Source organism: Vombatus ursinus, unplaced genomic scaffold (genome assembly GCF_900497805.2).
Source record: "Vombatus ursinus unplaced genomic scaffold, bare-nosed wombat genome assembly UNPS02014945.1, whole genome shotgun sequence".
Classification (NCBI taxonomy): domain Eukaryota; kingdom Metazoa; phylum Chordata; class Mammalia; order Diprotodontia; family Vombatidae; genus Vombatus; species Vombatus ursinus.
Window position 1 is genome coordinate 1,285,973 of NW_020954723.1, and position 18,297 is coordinate 1,304,269.

The window sequence follows — 18,297 nt, forward strand, 5'->3', positions numbered from 1 at the left end:
AGAGGGACAGATATAAAGGGCAAATCATTAAGCTAGATTAACTAATTAGATAAGTGGAGTCAGCAGGGGAGAGTAAAAAGAAGAAGAACCCTGTTCATCTTAACTGTGATCTCTAATTCCTCCATCCCTTAATTCTTTCCAGGGCCATTATCCCTGCAGTGGCTATTTGTGACAAAGGATAAAACTCTCCACCTATCCCCATTTTGATCCATCGCCAGTAATCTTGACCTTTGTCTTGCCACTGGACTGGTATGACTTGGGAGGAGAATTTGAGGTTGATGACTTTGTACAGCTCTGCCTCCCTCAAATCCAATTCACATGCAAATTAAGACATCATTCCTGTGATGTCATTGGTCCTCTGAGAACGAAGGACCAACAACAACATGAAGGTACTGAAATGCTAAATATCTCCTCTATAGGCATTTCAGTGGCATACCCAATATTTAAAAATATATTATCTCCAGCACTGACCCCTTGAGCCCAGTATTACAGTTTCAACTACTTACTGTACATTGCTACCTGAATATGCATCTCAAGCTCAAGTCCAAGATCATACGCATCATTTATTCTCCTCAAAAACTATTTCTTCCTCTTGACTTTACTATTTCTGTTAGTGGAAAAAGTCCTAATCATCAAGGCTTACAAGCTTTTGACTCTTCTCCCTCGCTTCACACCTCACATCCAAATTCTGTCCAATCCTATATAGCTTCCGCCTCCAATGTTTCTTGCACTCAATCCCTCTGATTTCCAATACCATTCATTTCTTTTTGGACTACTGACCTGAGTACTTTCTACCATTCACCTCCTCGACATCCTTTCCTATCCTGGTGAATGGAGCTAGAGGAATTCACACAAGCAATGCTGACTGAATAACATGAATTTAAAATATATCTATCTACAAATAAGCCCTAGCTACAGCAAAGCAATCCTTTTACCCTTTGCTAATTGATTACTTATTAATAAACATTTCAATTCAATAAACATTTATTAAGTGCTTACTATGTGCTAGGCATTGTGCTAAACAGATATTTCATTCAATAAACATTTATTAAATACCTACTATGTGCAAGGTATTGTGCTAAGTGCTGGGGATACAAAAAAGCAAAAGACAGTCCCTGACTACCTAGCACCACCAAACTTTCTTCTCTCTTCAAATCTCTCACACTTCCACCTCCCCCATCTCAGCTGAATACCAAGCCTCTTACTTTACTGAGAAAAGTAAGAAAATTCAGTATAAGCTCCCTCTTCTATCCTTCATCTGAAAACCCCTTGCATCATCTTCTATTCTCTCCTCTTTTTCCCCAGTTGCATAATGAGGTGGTCTTTCTCTTTGCCAAGGCTAATCTCTATACACTGAGCTGGAGATTGCATCCTTAATTATCCCTTCTATCTTTAATGTTCAACCACTCTTGATTCTACTGGTTACTCCCTTCCTTCAAATGTTATGAAAGTTTCCAACATACTTAGGGGTGGAAAAAAACCCTTCAATAAACCCTTCCTTCCCTTTCTCCATCAAATCCCTAGCAGTAGTTGTCCTAGGATCTAACTGCTTCTCCCACTTCTCCTCTTTTTCCTTCTCCTCTTCTCTCCTCTCCTTCTTCAACTATTTGTAATCTGGCTTCCAATCTTATCACTCAACTGGAACTGCTCTCCCCAAATTACCAATGATCTCTTAAAGGCCAAATCTGATGATCTTTTCTCTCTTTTTAATCTACTTAAATTTTCTACTGCATTTGACACTACCGACCAAACTGTCCTGAATACTATCTCTTCTCTAGGATTTCATAACATCACTTTCTCCTATTTCTTCTATGATTTGTCTAGCCACTTCTCAGTCTCCTTTGCTGACTCATCAGCCATTCTAGCCTCATTGGACATTACTCCCTCCCCTGTACTCTGTGATCCAGTCAAATTGGACTTCTCTCTGCTCCTAAAACACCACACTCTATCTCCCAATCTCTGCATCTCTTCAATGACCATTTCCCATGTTTGGAACAAACTGTCCTCACATCTGCCTCTCCCAAACCCCACTTTTCAGCCATTCCCCATTTGATGAGCATCCCAGCAATTTCCAGTTTCTTCTACAAGTACCTCCTTCTACTTGAAATCCATACTGAATTTTAATTGACTGTCTAAATCTGTCAGTATCTGTCTTGTCTACAATATCTTTCCCTTTCTAATCTCTGCCTCCTTCAATCCATCCTTTATATGGCTTCTGAATAATTCTCTTAAAGCATTTATTACTATTCCACTCAAAAATCTTCAACGATTTTATCCAAACAATGTCCAAACTCATCAAACTGGCATTCAGGGTTCTCTTCAATATGGCCTCATCTTATCATTACCAACTGATCTTCTACTAATCCCCTAACATTTATGTCCCAATCAAAATGTAATGCTCACTGTTCTTCAAACATTCTCCAGGCTTTCTAAATTCCCTATCTTTTCCAATGCTGTATCCACTACCTAGAATATACTTCCCCTGTCAAAATCTTATACTTCAAGATTCAACTGAAATGTCACCTCTTCAATTAAGTTTTTTCTGGATCTTCTCAACCAGATATAATCCCTTCCTCTTCTGAAAGCCTATAGAATTTTGTACTTATCAAAGGAGTTTTACCAACTCAGCTTTGTCTTCATCTTGGTTACTCCTAGTTGGTGTATTCAAAGGGTGCCAGGGATCCACTTATGCTAGAATAAAACATTCGTCAAGTTCTCTTCTTCTCTCCTGGGTATAAAAACAGCCCTAATTGCCCCAGACCACTGAGAGAGGCTGGTTTCCTAGATCTAAAATGCTGTGCAGCTTCATTTCCCAAGTATACAAAATAAAGAATGAGATCAGGTTGATAGTGAAATGTTATCATGAAACAGATACCATATATCAGTTATGTGTGACAGTGTTATGTATCTGTGAGAAAGGTAGACAGATAATTGTGCTTAAAATTAACAAATCCCATAATTAGATCAACTGAGTATAGAGGCTATGTCTCTATTCTTTGAAATCTTGGACTACTCAAGGTATTGAATAAATATTTTAAAATAGAATTTCAACAACATATTGAGGCATCATGGTGGCCTGGAAAGAAGGATCAATTTAGAGTTAGTGGTTGCTGAGTGTAAGTCATTTAATCATTCTGGGTTTTAGTTCATTCATCTGCAAAATGAAAGGTTTAGATTAGACAGACTTTTAAAGTTTCTTCTAGTTCTAAATTTATGATCCTTTGATTTTAATACTTCAAGGATGTCTGACTTAATCAGACTGTAGACTTTTGGATCAATACTACTACTACTCTACACCTAAGTAGACTTTCATTATGACTTGACAAAAATTCACCCTCTGTTGTCAGCCCTTTAGCAGCAAACATAGGTTGATTCCTAAAAAGTATGCCACTACTAGCCTATCCTGAAAGTCTCTCCAACTTGGTAGGATTCCCCAAAGCCTCCACTCTACCTACATGGTCTTCAAGAACCCAGGGTCACCTCCACAACATGGGAGGAATTAAGAATTTAATTGAAATTTCATATTAATTTTCTGTGATTTCATATCAAATATGAAGGTGCTGAGGCTTCAACTTTACTGAAACAATTTTTAAAAAATCAAAATCTTAAAAAAAAAAACCCAAAATCTTTTATTTTACCTAGAAGCTAAGTCATATGACACTTAGAGATGTGCTATTAAAACACTGCTAACCTTTTAGAAAATATTTTTAGGCAATATTGGGTACTCAAAGGTCAGAGGATGATACCATAATAACTTTATTCTTATTTTTCTTTCAAATCATTTCACCATTAAAACATTTTTTAGAAAAATAAAATTAGACAAATACTATTCATGTTTATCAGCCTTTATACTACATATTTCCTGAACTGAGGCACCCAAATCACTAACTCCATTAGTTGTTTTGGCAGCAATATCCTATAAGAACTTCAATATAGATTAATTATACTTACATAAAACTGCTTCTATACATCTCAATTAGTACCAAATAGGGTAACTGTTTCTTGTAATCTGCTTCACTTTCCTAGAATTAACTAGGTCAATGACAGTCTATAACACTAATAAGGAAAGCTTAGAATCAGTAGAAATATTCTGGCCCACATTCTGTTAAATGCAGCTTATATCCTACATTACTATGGTGGAAGCAGCAACAGGCAAGCTTCCTAGGACACAAGATAAAATGCAGTGTAGTGGAAAGAGAAGTAGCTTTGAAATTAGCAGACCTGGGTTCAAATTTCACTTCTGACAATTACAACTTATTTGACCTTGGGCCAAGTAATTTAGTAACTATGAGCCTCCATTTCATCTGTAAAGTTAGGGGAATGGAAAATGACTTCTGAGGCATCTTTTGGCTCTTTTTCTAATATCTTATGTTCTTTTGTTCTGTGAAATGAAATGATTGAATAATGGATTTTATTTTTATTCTTGTAATGATTTTTTCACCCTAGAGAACCTATCCCAATTACCACAGTGGAAGTTCCTTCAAAGATAAATATCCCAAAACACTGAATGCCAATCAAATGCATCAGGACAATGGTTTAAAAACATCTGTGCAGAGTTGGCCCTGAACCATAGGATTCTCCTAAGGTGGCAATTATTGTTGCACATGATAATAGGCCAAGATAGTCACAAAGTACACACTAACAATAGGGTAGTATTATTTCATTCAACAGGTAATCTTTACAGGGTAAAGCAAATGCCATGATAAAAACACTTGGGAGGAGCCATTTTAGTTTTTAGGTTAATCACAGCAGCTATATTCACAACCTTGCGATTAAAGTCAGCATATTTTCAGAGCTCATATGATAATTTTCATACTAATGTAACCAAAGCTGGAGGTAAAAGAGATTCAAGAAATATTCCAACATTCCTAAAGCTACTTCTGCAATGGCACCATTCTTTCCCTATATCTTAATCCATAAAATAAGAATAATGCCTTTCCTGGCAAGGGATGTTGTGACAGGATCTATAGCACTTTGTGAAACTTGGAGATGAGCACTATACTAAAACAACAGAAAAACCATTCTAATATACAAATCAAATATATACATTCTAATATATACATTAAAGATGGCCTCACAAATGAAGGTAGCAGGCATTTGGCTCTGTCCCTGAATCAATATCAAGTTAAAGGGAGGTGAATTGGCTTCCTTTATGTTCTGTACACCTCTTTAGCTCCCATGACTGTCACTTGCCAGGTAAGGGAGCTAAAAAAAGCATATAGAAGAAAAGAAGGATAAATGGATCCTTAGTGTTTTCAAGCATCAATAATAGGGACAAGAATGAGAAGTAGGTTTTTGGAGATGGCCATTGGATGGCCAGGCTGAAAAAGAGGAATTGGATAAAACATAAACACTAGATCGTTTGGATTCATGGCATAGTTACTTATATGAGACTATTCCACAATGAGACCCACTAGTTAAGTAAATGTTCTTGGATGTGGCCCTCAACGGAGCTGCCTTATGTTGACTGTTACTTCAGTGTTACAGCAAGATTTATTATGTAATTACATGTGCAAAACTGCAACTCAGTGAAGTTGAAAGTTAGGATGAGGAAAGTGGAACAGTATAAAACACCCTAGAATCGAAAGAGAGCACTTCCTAACAGAATAGCATTCCTGAAAATTACTTCTGCTGCCAGAAATATAAAGCGGGTTGGGGCAGATGAAGAGAAGAGTGAAGGCTTTGGTGGAAGATGTTCTTTTTTAAAGAAATTGTTATTCTGAACTTGACAAACACCAACAAATAACATTTTCACATAACAGAAAAAGAGGTTTGCAAGCACCATGTCCACCTTACTTCCTTTAAAAAGAAATTAAATAAATTGAACGTGTTAATTGCAAAGCTGTCTTGCTTATCTGAATCTCCCTCTGCTCTCCTCTCCTTTGCTGCGCATTCTTTTAAATAGGTCACTGGTGCCACTTTTCTTTCTTGGTGTGGCATCACCATCACTCCACTGCCTGCCCCACCAAAATTGTAGCAAATAAGCACAGTCGAGCAAAGCAATATATTTGCTATATCTGGAAATGTACCTGTCATTCTGCACCTCTGGGGCCATCACTCCCCTGTCAGAAGATGGGTCCTCTAGAGTCATGGTTGACTATTACATTGGTCAAAGTGCTTAACTCTTCAAAGCTGCCATTCATTTTAGTGTTAAAGTCATTGAATACATGTTCTCCTGGTTCTGCTCACTTTACCATGCTTCACTTTACCAGTTCATATAAGTCTTCCCAAGTTTCTCTGAATCCATCCCTCTCATAATTTCTTTTATCACTATAATACTTTATCATGCTCACAATATGTTCAGTCATTCTCTAACTAACGGGTCTAGTATTTAGTTCCTTCCTACACTCAAAAAGTATTGCTAATTTTTATACATATGGGTACTTTTCTTCCCTTTTTGATCACTTTGCAGGATAAGCCTACTGGTGCCATCACTGGGTCAATAAGTGTACATACTTTGCTGCCTTTCTGAGAATAATTCCAAACTATACTCCAGTATGGAGCACTACACAGCTCTACCAATAGCGCATTAGTGTGCCCATTCTTACAAAGCCCTTCCAATAATAGTTATGTTCTTTCTTTGTTATCTTTGTTAATACAATGGGTGTAAGGTAGAACTTCTGAGTTCTATTATTTATGAGTTGTAACTCTTGTTTTTTGCCTAATTAATCCTTACTATTTGGGTACACTTTTACCCATCAGCCTTCACCCTGGTACAGCCCTACTCCAATGCTTCATTTCAGAATAAAGATAACCCTAGATTTTTGAAGGCTATAACAGTCAAGCACAATCTCAGAAGTTCACACTGAGTCAGAAAGATTTCAAGTATGGTTCAGGGACAGATGGCCTCCTTGCTAAAAAAAAAAAAAACAAGTATAACTAGGTTCAAAGAAGCTCATTACAAAAGGCCATCGTATGATTTAATTACTTAAATAAAAGAACTCATGATGTCTATCATCGCAAGTGCTGAGGGGTTATGATTACCAGAGTAGAGAATACCCACTGCAAATAATGGACCTTCTACAGTACTAAAGTTGGAAATATTTGTTCGAGACTTATGTTTGAGCAGGTGAACAAAATTGTAAAGGAAAACCATTTTGTTATGGATTTGGATAGGAAAAACATTAGCAGAAACACAGGATTGTGGTGCCTACCTACATACAAGAACATAAATGAACAATGATTAAAGATAAAAAAAAAAATCATAACAGAAAGAAGAAGAGCAACATGGGAGAAGACCAATGCATGGAAATTACATTTACGATCCACGTTTGCAAGGCAATAGCATAGAGATAAGTTAATTACGAAATAAAGTAATTTTAGAAAATGAGCTGCAGATACTTCTAAGACAACGTCTTTCATGTTTAAATTCCAGCCTAGGAAATTTGAAGTTAAAATACATTCAAATAAGATCATATCTGAATTAGACTCTTGTTCCAAAATAGCTTGCCTAGAAAAACAACAAGTTATTTAAATAGGTACAAGCATCCTGGACACTGCAAATAATGACTGAAGATAGTCAAAGGACAATGTTTATATGACTGCAATAAAGATTTCTGGTCAACATATTAAGTAAAAAAGATGTGTATACACACAAGCAAAAGTATAAAGTAGCCTCCTACAATTTCTCAAAATTGGTAAGACCTTAGTCTTTTGTTACTTAATTCTAATCAAAATGATTATTACAGAGTATTTACAATTCGTTTTGCTTTTTAGTAAAGTAAGGAAAAGAAATGTTTTTCTTTAACAAAAAAATATCTAGACAAGGTTGCACGATTGTGTGACTAAACCTTGCAATTATAGATTTAAAAGGAAGAAACCTGCTTTGTATTTTAAGTTCATCAGTATCATTTCATTTCATTTAGCATACAGAGTGAGAGGATAATGAGCCTAAAACCCTAACAGTATTAATTCAAAAATCCATTTGAGAACAAGCAAATCAAATATAATCTCACCAATCTTCAGACTACTTTTGTTCAATGGGGAGCTCGATCTTGTTCCTAAGTAATTAAAAGCCAAGAAAGTTAAAGTGGGTGTTTCAAATGTTTTCAATAACTTTTTAATGCTTGGAAACAACCGCACACATCCTTAAGAGTGGCATGGCGGCATTTTCCTACTCAACAGATGCTTAAGAGAGAGAATACTTCTAATCGTTTAGTTACCATTTGGAGAATTTACATTAAAAATCAATCTGTGAATTTTTCCACATGAAAAGTAAAAAGCACTAAATGTATTTTTTTAAATACTATGAAAGAATAAAAAAAAAATTCCCACATCTGCTTTTACAGGAAATGATTGCTGAGCTACTTTGCTACCGAGAAAAATGAAAAAGTCATCAGTTCTATCATTACATAGTGCCCAAAGCTCTCCACTGATATAAAGAATTTAATATTTTGAATGAGTATAGCAAAATAAATGAATTAAAAACACTACTTACCCTTCTGATAAAAAAATTTCCTATAATAGTATGCGCCAAGATCCACATGTTCCACAATGTATCTCTTTATTCTATCTAAATGCAATACCAAATTTTCCTTGGGCACTTCAAGTACAGCCACTCCTGCATTTGTGCAATGAGAGCTAAGAGTAGATTCAAATGAGGCACTTTCACTACTGAAGGAACCAGAATTTGATTTGGATAAACTGATCTTCCTTTCTCCTTCTCCACCAATCTCATTTCGAAAGTATGGACAGCTCATTACAAGGTCATTACTCTTATCATCTCCTTGGTCCATGCTGAGGCTTCCTTTAGAATTCAAGTCCTCAGTACTGCCCATAGGCGAACTGAAACTTGCAGAGTGAGATAAAGGTCCAGAAACTAAAGAAGCAACAGCAGCTGCGGATGCTCCTGTGGTCGTATTTCTCCTTTTTATAACGTTGTGCCTGTTTATAATTGCCTCGTTCAAGTCAAACAATATACTCTGGACATCATAGTGACCAAAACACTTTGGACAAGTCCAAGGCCTGACAGAGTCCTCTGATCGGTTGTCTTCGAGGTCTGATGATTTTCCAAGTTCCCCTTCACATTTGGCATTACGCAACTTACGAAAAATGGATGAGTCCCCTGTCTCTGACTTAGAGCGTCTCTTAAGTGGTTTCTCCCTTTCCTTAAAAAGTCTAAGGTTCTCTCTCTGCGTGATCGGTCCATCTATCACATCCAGAGAAAAGCCAGAACCCTTGCTTCCACTGGCTATCAAAAATTCACTCAGTTTTGTTGGAGTTGGGCCTCTCTGATCAGATTTGTCTTCCTTGTACCCCTTCAACAAATCAAAAAAACTTTCTCCTGAAGTCCCTTGCTTATCTATTGATGATGTGCTACCATATTCCCTGTGCAGTGATGGACCAGTTTTGTATGTGGGTGAAATACATTCATCAAAGCTGTCCACATCAAGTTCACTTATAGTAATATCACTGTTACTACGTTGTCTTATTCTGCGAAGGGCTTTCCTAGGGGAGCTAGGATAAGCTTCAGGCATGAGAAATCTGGAATCCATGTTCTCCGATTGTCTTGTTTTGCTTTTAAGAGTGTTCTGTATGCTTTTCAACATGGCAGAGTCACTGGAGTTGAGGTTAACTGAACTACCTTGACTTCCAGGACTGCCTTTGGAGGACATGCTGTCAAGGCAGCTTGATGTCTCCATTTCTTGACTTGAACGGCTAGATTCTTTAACATTGTCCTTCCTTGGTGGCCAATCTGCAATCCTTGCCCTAACCCCCATCTTTGGGACCCCTGGAGTGGAGGTAATATGGTGGGAACCTTCACTTCGAGGGGGGCCCACAGGAGCCATGACAGAAGAACCCAAACTGCCATTCTGCGACCTGAAGCGTCGCATGTAGAAGTCATCAGTGTGAACCTTGGAAATCCCATCTGTTCCAACCATTGATGCTCTTTCAGTGGCAACAGGTCTTTCAGTCTGGGACCGCTTCAAGCTGGTCATGATTTAAAAGAGCTTAGTCTTAAATGACTACAGGAAGCATGATCATCTCTTCTGTTTACATGTATACTTCCCTTCTGAAGAATAGTTTCCAGAAAAAATAATGGTTGCATGAGACCTTGATCATTTTCTTTGAAGAGGTAAAATTATGCCTTGCTACCAGCAAACTAAAGATTCAGGTTTCAAATATATTAAAATCCATAAAAGTTACTGTACTAAATTTTAACAGGTTGCTCTTCTCCAGAAAACTTGAGTGGAGTTTACATCAAGAGATTCAGCAGCTTCCACAATTCAATCATTTTTCCCTAGAAGAGAAGGAAAGCATGAATTAGTAATTTCAGATAACTTTTAAAAATCAATACCTAACTGCCCAAACTAGACAAATTAAAATAAAGATAGAATAAATCCCATATTAAGTTCTACATTCCTCTGCAGAGCATGGTAAAGGAAAGAGATATATGCAAGATTTTACAAAAATCTTATTTAAAATTAATTAAGGATCTTGCTTATGTGGATATTAATTATACTACCCTAACAAGGGTGTAGGCCTCCAATGACTATTGATATTGTAAGACAAAAAAACTCAGCTAAGCTATGTAAAAATAAGACATAACCAATATAATTCAAATGATTAGATGAAATGATTGCATAATCAGTAGTTTGAATAGACTAAAAACATTTATGCAACTGAATATAATAATCAACATCAGTAGGCACTAGGTAATAGAAGGCAAAGTTGGAGTGAAGAAGACCTGATTCAAGTCCTTCCTAGAACTGGAACTGTGAATATGAGCAAATTATTTAAAAAATGCATTGATGGAGGAAGCTTCTACACTTGGATTACCCTATGCCAATGAAATTATAACTCTGCCTCAAAAAAATAATCAGCTTTAATATAGTAGCTTCTTTCTCTACAATTCAAAATTTATAAATTTCTGTTTCTATTTTACATATTTCTATTTTGCTGTTTACACAAAACAAGAATATTTTTAAAAATCTTCAGCAATCATCTTCTTATGCCTAGTTCAGCACAATGAATTCCGGAAATATTTCGCTCATTAACATGTTTTGCTCATTGACAAAATAAAAGCATTTCCTACCAATAACCACACCCTTCACCTCCCATCAGTTCAAAATTTTAAAGTCAAAAATGCTCTCCACACAAATCCTTATTGAATGATTATAAAGTATTAAAAGAGTGCAGGTAAAGGGGTAGTAGTCAAGGGAGGAAGAGATTGAGAGAATTTCCTAATAAACAATGTAGTCAGGTTCTACAAGCACAAAAAAATCAGTATAAAAGTCTGTACAGCTGTGACACCCTAAAACTAAAGCAGAAGATTGTTTTCCAAGACTCCACAAATTACACAAGATGTGGCCTTTATATTCTTGCCAAATCCACGTTTCGAAAGATACTGCTGAACCAGCACTCCTTTCACAGAGAAGTATTATCTGAAAATCTCAGCTTCTGAAACCTTAGGTAAAAAAATGCCACTGAGCCCTCTTCCACAGTAACAGGTACTCCACTTCAACAGTAATTAAGCATCTAGCTAGTCAGCCTTTTGCTTTGAAAATGCAGCACAATTTAATTTCACTAGCAGTACACAGCCAGGGTTTAAACAACCAGCTGCTATTTATAAGCAAGAACATTTAGGGGGTGTTTAAAAAATGCAAGCAGACTGCAGCGTGCAAGGCAAGAGAGAGTAGAATACAGGGCTTGTGGCAACAACACAGTCATTCAGATAAATGCCAGTTGTTTTCACCTAACCTCTTTGTTGCCATCCTCTGTCAAAAAGATAATACTTTTGCATAGCTATGTAATTAAATCTAACTCAATGCTTTCTGGCTATTTCTTTTGCTAAATGAATATTATTTAGCTTATATTTTATACTGCCAACTTCCACCAATCAAATCCTACCATTTCGAATTTTAAGCTTTCAAACAGAACAGTGAACTCTCAGTGTAGCAGTGGAACCTAACCTAGCCAGCAAGCATTACACTATTTTATAGCTGAGGTCCTAGGGAACCATATAAAATGAACTGAAGGCCAGAAAAGTAGCCATGCAATATACAAATTGACTGTGAGACCATCTCAAACTAAAACATCTTTTGACCTTTTTTTTTCATAATGTGTTCCTGGAACCTCTATCACTACCATATACGCTTCTGCTTCAAAGACTCTAAATTCAGTCTAGTACTAGAATCTGATTTACTTCATTATTGTATTAGGTAAAGATTATTAAGATGGAAACATCCACTGGACTTAAGAGTTAGCAGCTTTGGATTTGAGTCTTAGCTCTGGTACTTTCCAACTGCATGTCAACTGGCAAAGTAATTTAATCTTTGTGCTTCAATTTCCTCATCATAAAAAGGGGATAATAATATTTTTGCACTACCTATGTGCTCCTCAGGATTGCTGTGATAAAAGAAATAACATGTAAAATACTTTGCAAATGTTAGCATTTTACCATTACTATAGATTATAGACACTTATATTTATATTTACATTTATGTATTTATATATTTACATTTATGCTACAGACATCTATGGCCAAGCTTGAGAATCTATCCATTTGTAACATTGCTCCTGAGAAGGAGCATTACAAATTATAAACAAATGATTTTAAAATTAACATTTGGAATATAGCCCATTCATAATGGGCTATGTCTTATACATCTATTTTTAAATGTCAAATTCTATTTAAATATGGTATAAAATTGTTTTATTTTGAAAGAAATACTAAGAATCTTTTGTGGTATATGTTGCTATATAAGCTGTGACTTTGGAACTCAGATTTGCAGAAGTGGAAGGAATTGTGAAAATCATTTGGAACAAACAATCTGTTCATTTTACAAATTGAAGAGCCTAAGGTCCAAAATCACAGAATCTCTGAGATGGAAAGAACAACAGAGACCCTCTAGACCAACCCATCCCCCAAAAAGGAATATACTCCCCAAGTGGTCTTCTAGCCTACAATCAAGGACATTCCCTCACCTCCCACCTTATACCAGTAAAAAGAAACATACCACTACCAGAGGTAACTCACTCTACTTTCAGAAAGCTCTAACTTTTAGAAAGTCCCCACCCCCACCCCCACCCCCTGGCATCAATCCTAAATTTGCCTTTTTGCAACTTTTACCCATTACTCCTGTCCTGTGAAACCAAGCAAAACATGTCTATTCCCACTTCCCCATTACAGCCCTGCAAATACCTGAAGACAACTAGCATGGTCCCGTGCTCCTCCCCAAACCCCAACCAACTCATCTCTAAGACAAACAGCCCTAGTTCAGCCGATCAGTTCCCAGGTGGCATAAATTCCAGCCTTTTTTCCCATGCTGGTTGGTTTCCTCCAGGTTACCAATTTCTTCCTAAAATATAGTGTTCAGGACTGAACATAGATTATTAAATATGTAGTCTGAACTGGGTGTTAACACCATCATCATTAATTATGATATTAATATAATTAATGAAATATTTAAAATAATAAAAAACCAGCAGCTAACATTTAGATAGTGCCCAAATGATGATATTAGTCCTATACATTATACTTTCTTAAAATAGTCAAAGATTTCATTAGCTTTCTTGGTTGCCATGCCACAATGTTGACACATACTGAATTCATAGTTCACTAAAACACCCTTATAATCCTGATGCTGACTGTTTTTAATTGTATTATGGTATGATGTTTCATTTGATAAAGCACAGTTTTCCCTCATTTGTGGATATGTAGATATCTACATATATGTGTGTATGTATATATATATATACACACATACGCACATATACACACACATACATATCATATACACACATATATACATATTATATATACATACACACACACTCTCACTCACTCCACAGTTTTAATTATAGACACATGGGGTGGCACTTAATGTGCTAAAATGAACCTATTTTTCTTCTGTTAAAAATAATGCTGATGTAGAGCTTGAACAAATCTGACAACATTCTTAAGATACATCAAAATAATAGAAATGGGAGAAATGTTTATCATTAAACTGATCTTCACTCATTTATCAAATCATTCAATGAACACTTCAAGACTGCCTCTTGCATTTTCAGCCCTTTACTGAATATTTCTTATAGAGGACACAAAAGATATATATGGTATAGTCCCTCTTGTGGAGTAATTTATAATCTAACTGAGAATTTGGACAAAGGTATAGATTCACTTAAGTTTTTTAAAAATATCATTCCTTATAATAATTTTTTTTTAGTAAAACTCAATAGTTAAAAAAGTAAATTGTTCTTAAAAAGGAAATTTGCTGCTGCCTCTTATTCCTAATTGTAATAGTGAGATTTATTCAGCAGTATAAATACAGAGTCAACTTTGAATTTTTAGAGTAATGGGAAGAAATCTTTGAGACATTATTCAAATTCACATGCTGTAAAAAAAAAAGAGAATTTATTAAAATTTCAGTTTAAACAAGTCAGGAAGTTATAAAAGCATGGAACTTGTTTGATGATGTAACATCATCACTAGTTAACTCTACCTCCCCCCTCCCCCTGCTTCTCAGCTAATCTTCTCAAGAAGACCATCTATATTCAATACCTCCGATTTTCTCACTAGCTTCTAATGTCTCTTCAATCTAGTAGCTTCATCACTACACTGAAACTTATTGCTTTGATTGTTTAATAGCTTAATTGCCAAATCTAATGGCCTTTTCCTGATCTTAGTCTTCTTGCCTTCTTTCTAAAATATAACCAAAGCCTTCACTCCGTTAGTTTTTTTAATGACTACTCTTTACTCTTTACTTTCTGGTGTCCTCGACCACTCTTTCCTAGTCTGCTTGGTTGAATGTCACATCCACTTAACTTGGGAAGGTCCCAAGGTTTTGTCTTAGGCACCCTTCTATTTTCCCTCTATACAATCTCACTTAGTGATCTCATTAGCTTCCATTAGAAATCAAATGGATCAAAAATCTACACATCAGCCACACTGCTTTTTGCACCTCTCAAAATATTCAGAAAAATCTCAAATTCATCATGTCTGAAATTGAACTCATTATCTTTCACCCCAAACCCTCCCTTTTTCATAAGGTCTCAGTTATTACTGGGTGGATCACCCTCAGCTTCCAAAGTTCTTTTCCAGAAGCTCTTATCTAGTTATACTATTTCCCTTTCAACATTCTCCACCTATGGCTAATAAATTCCATTAGCTTCCCATTATCTCCAGCATCAAAATAAAGTATCATTTTTGGTTCCTAAAACTCTTCACAACTTCCTTATTTTCTAGTCTTCATATACTTTATCCCTCTTTATGTAATCTACAGTCCAGCATTACCAACCAACTTGCTATTAGTTTCTTGCACATGAAACTCTAGTTCACTATGTCTGTACCTTTGCACTATCTTTCCCTTTATGTCTGGAATACTCTCCAACCTCATCTCTGACTTAGTTTCCCTGGGTTCCTTCAAGATGTGACTGAAATTCCATGTTATATAGGAGGCCATTCCTAATTTCACTAAATATTAGTGCCTTCTCCTTTGGGATGAACTACCATCTACTTTCTATATCTTGTATGTATCTAGTTATTTTCATGCTGTCTTAATTAGAACGGGAGTTACCTGAGGGTAGGGTTTCCTTATCCCTTCATTTGTTTCCTTAGATACAACTTTATTCATATCCTTAGTTCCTGGCACACAAAATGCTTGACTAATTTCCATATATGACTTCTAATTATGAAGTTCTACAGAATATTACCAGTCATTAAAAATACAAAACAAGCTAAAATATGTCTTTTGGTCTTCCCAGTAACATTTTCTTGCACCGAATTTTCTAATGAAAACAAGGTCAGAAAGAGGCACAATAAATACATAAATAAAAGGAATAAACATTCTCAGTATTTATTGAAGTTATTATGTAAAATGAATTCTTGTACTTTAATTTAAGAAGTGTGTTCTCCCTTTGTTACATATCTCATTTTAATGCTGAGAAAGCACTTTTTATCTCCATTTTAGAAAAATGAGTGTGTGGCATGTTCAAAAAAGGGCTGAATTTAGTGTCACAATCCCAGTTCTGTCATTATCTGCATAATCTTAGGCAAGCTATTTTATCTCTGAGCCTCAAGTTTTTTAGTTGTAGGTTTGGATTAAATTGCTCTCTAAGACTCCCTCAAACAATATTTATGATCCAATGACCTGTAAAAACAAGAAGCTACACAAAAAGATATATCATAAAGTCATCCTTATCACTAAGTATGTCCCCATCTCACTTCCCCATCCCTGTGTCCTTATAATTCACCTTCCTCTATAAATCCAGGACTGATTTGGAGATGAGTTTTCAGCTCTTAATATAACCTATAGACTCTTTTCAACAACCTAGGAAGCATTATTGAAACCATAACCTAAGGCACCCATGAAATACTGAAGGAACTGACAATATTTAACACAGATTGGGAAAGCTTGGGAATATCGTAAGTTTCCCAATATTTAAACTGACGATATGAAGACGTTTCACTGCCTCCACTAAGGACAAAACAACAGAAAATCGACTAAAGAAAGGGAGATATTGACTGCATGAGCCATATGTACAGTACCATTTATTCCACATGTGATTCCAGTTAATGATCCTTCTTTTATCTTATCCACAGTTGGATGTAGGTGCTAATTAGTAATGAAACTTGCAAAGGAAAGAAATGATCCTAAGTAATCAAAGACTGCTTTACTGTTGAATAATCACAAGCTAACTGTATTTAAAGCTCCTTCATGATTTATTCATTGGGTTTCTGTTCTATTTCTTTGCTTGGAGGGAGTTGGGGTACAGACAATACTACCACCTGATTTTCTAATATGAACCCTAGACACGGAAGCAGGAGATCTGGATTCTAGTCACAGCTCTGCTACTTGAACAAGTCATTTCCATTCTTTGGAACACAGTTTCTTTATAGCTAAATTGGATGCTTTCTAAGAAGCCCCTTCCAATTCTGAAATCACCCGATTCCTATACAGATGGGGAAAAGTATGTTTTGGAGTCCATAACTTCATAGGCAAGGTATTAAGCAAACAAAAAATATTTATTATGCACTCACTGTATGAACAAGGGATGCAGAAGTGGAAGACTTGGTCCCTGCACTCCAGGAGCTGTCAAATTATTTTAAGTAACTAGGCTAAGAGCAAACAATAAAATGTTTTAAGGGTTACACTGTGACACAAAGCCTATGTCCTATAGGAATTTGATACCACAAAATTTTACTGAGTGTATTTATGGCAAGGAGACCAAAGAAGATGGCTATCACTGAGGGCTGGAAGAGTCAAGAAGGGACCCAGGAGATGTGAGACGGTCAAGTTCTTACCCATTAGTTTACCACCTGATCAATGACCACATGTCCTACCCAACAGATCACTTTTTTAAACGACTGAACAAATGGCTGTGAAAACCATTTGCCTAAAAGAAAAGAGATGGCCCTTTTTTAGAAATATGTATTCTTTCAAATATAGCCATAAAACTATCCTTACTGATAACTGATAAATGTCCATTATACATAACATTATATTAATCAATGTTCACAATAAGGCAAGGAAGTGCCTAGCCTCAAGAACAAAGGTCAGACACCTTTTAACACAAGTGTATGAAAGTAGCAACTCTTTTCTTTTGGTGGGAAAGGAAAGAAAGAAGGGGTAGATGACTCAGGAACATTATTATTTACTAGTAGTTAAAATATGTGTAAGGAAGATAGAGGAAAAGAGGAGAGATGTAAAGAGGGTGGGAAGCTAAGTTCAGGAGCAGCCTTAGAAGTGAAGAAAAGGAGATTGAGCATCCATTTAGCTGTTTGTTACCTACAAGAAGGAAAAAGAGGTTTTCCACTGGTCTTCTTAAAAGGGATGATCCCTACCTCTGCTCCCCTCAAAAAAAAGCCTGGATGCTACATTTCAAGAATTCATAAGTGCAGTTACTGCAGACAGCTGTTAGAACCAGAGGACAAGGGGAAGTTAAAAAGAAAATACTAGTCATCTCCTGAAAGGAAACCCAAAATGAAAATACCATTGCCAAAATCAAGTGCTCCCATATCAAAAAAAATATATATATATGTGTGTATATATGTGTGTGTGTGTGTGTGTGTGTGTGTGTGTGTGTGTGTGTGTGTGTGTGTGTGTGTGTATATATATTGAAAGCATTCAGAAAGAAGCAGTTTGTAAATATTCTTACTATATTCTGTGGTACTGAGAACTGACTACAATACTCCAGATGTGGTAGAATGCAATGGGACCATTACCTCCCTCACTACTTCTTATTGTTATAATAAAAGAACTTCACATTTAGATAGTGCTCTGCACAACTCTATGAAGAAAAGAGTCCAAGTATCAATACGCTCATTTTATAAAAGGGCAAGAACAGCCAAGGAGA

The 18,297-nt window shown here is 36.1% G+C and overlaps 1 protein-coding gene across 7 annotated transcripts in view; it reads right to left on the minus strand.

Moving 5' to 3' along the window:
- The window catches only part of LOC114030082 (signal-induced proliferation-associated 1-like protein 1), a 375,977-nt gene that overhangs the window by 152,737 nt on the left and 204,943 nt on the right, over window positions 1-18,297 (minus strand). For all 7 annotated transcript variants that reach the window (XM_027844744.1, XM_027844745.1, XM_027844746.1 and 4 more), the window contains one exon: window positions 8,438-10,240. In XM_027844744.1, the coding sequence (XP_027700545.1) occupies window positions 8,438-9,938 (1,501 nt within the window). In that variant the 5' untranslated portion in view covers window positions 9,939-10,240. The remainder of the gene's footprint in view (window positions 1-8,437; window positions 10,241-18,297) is intronic.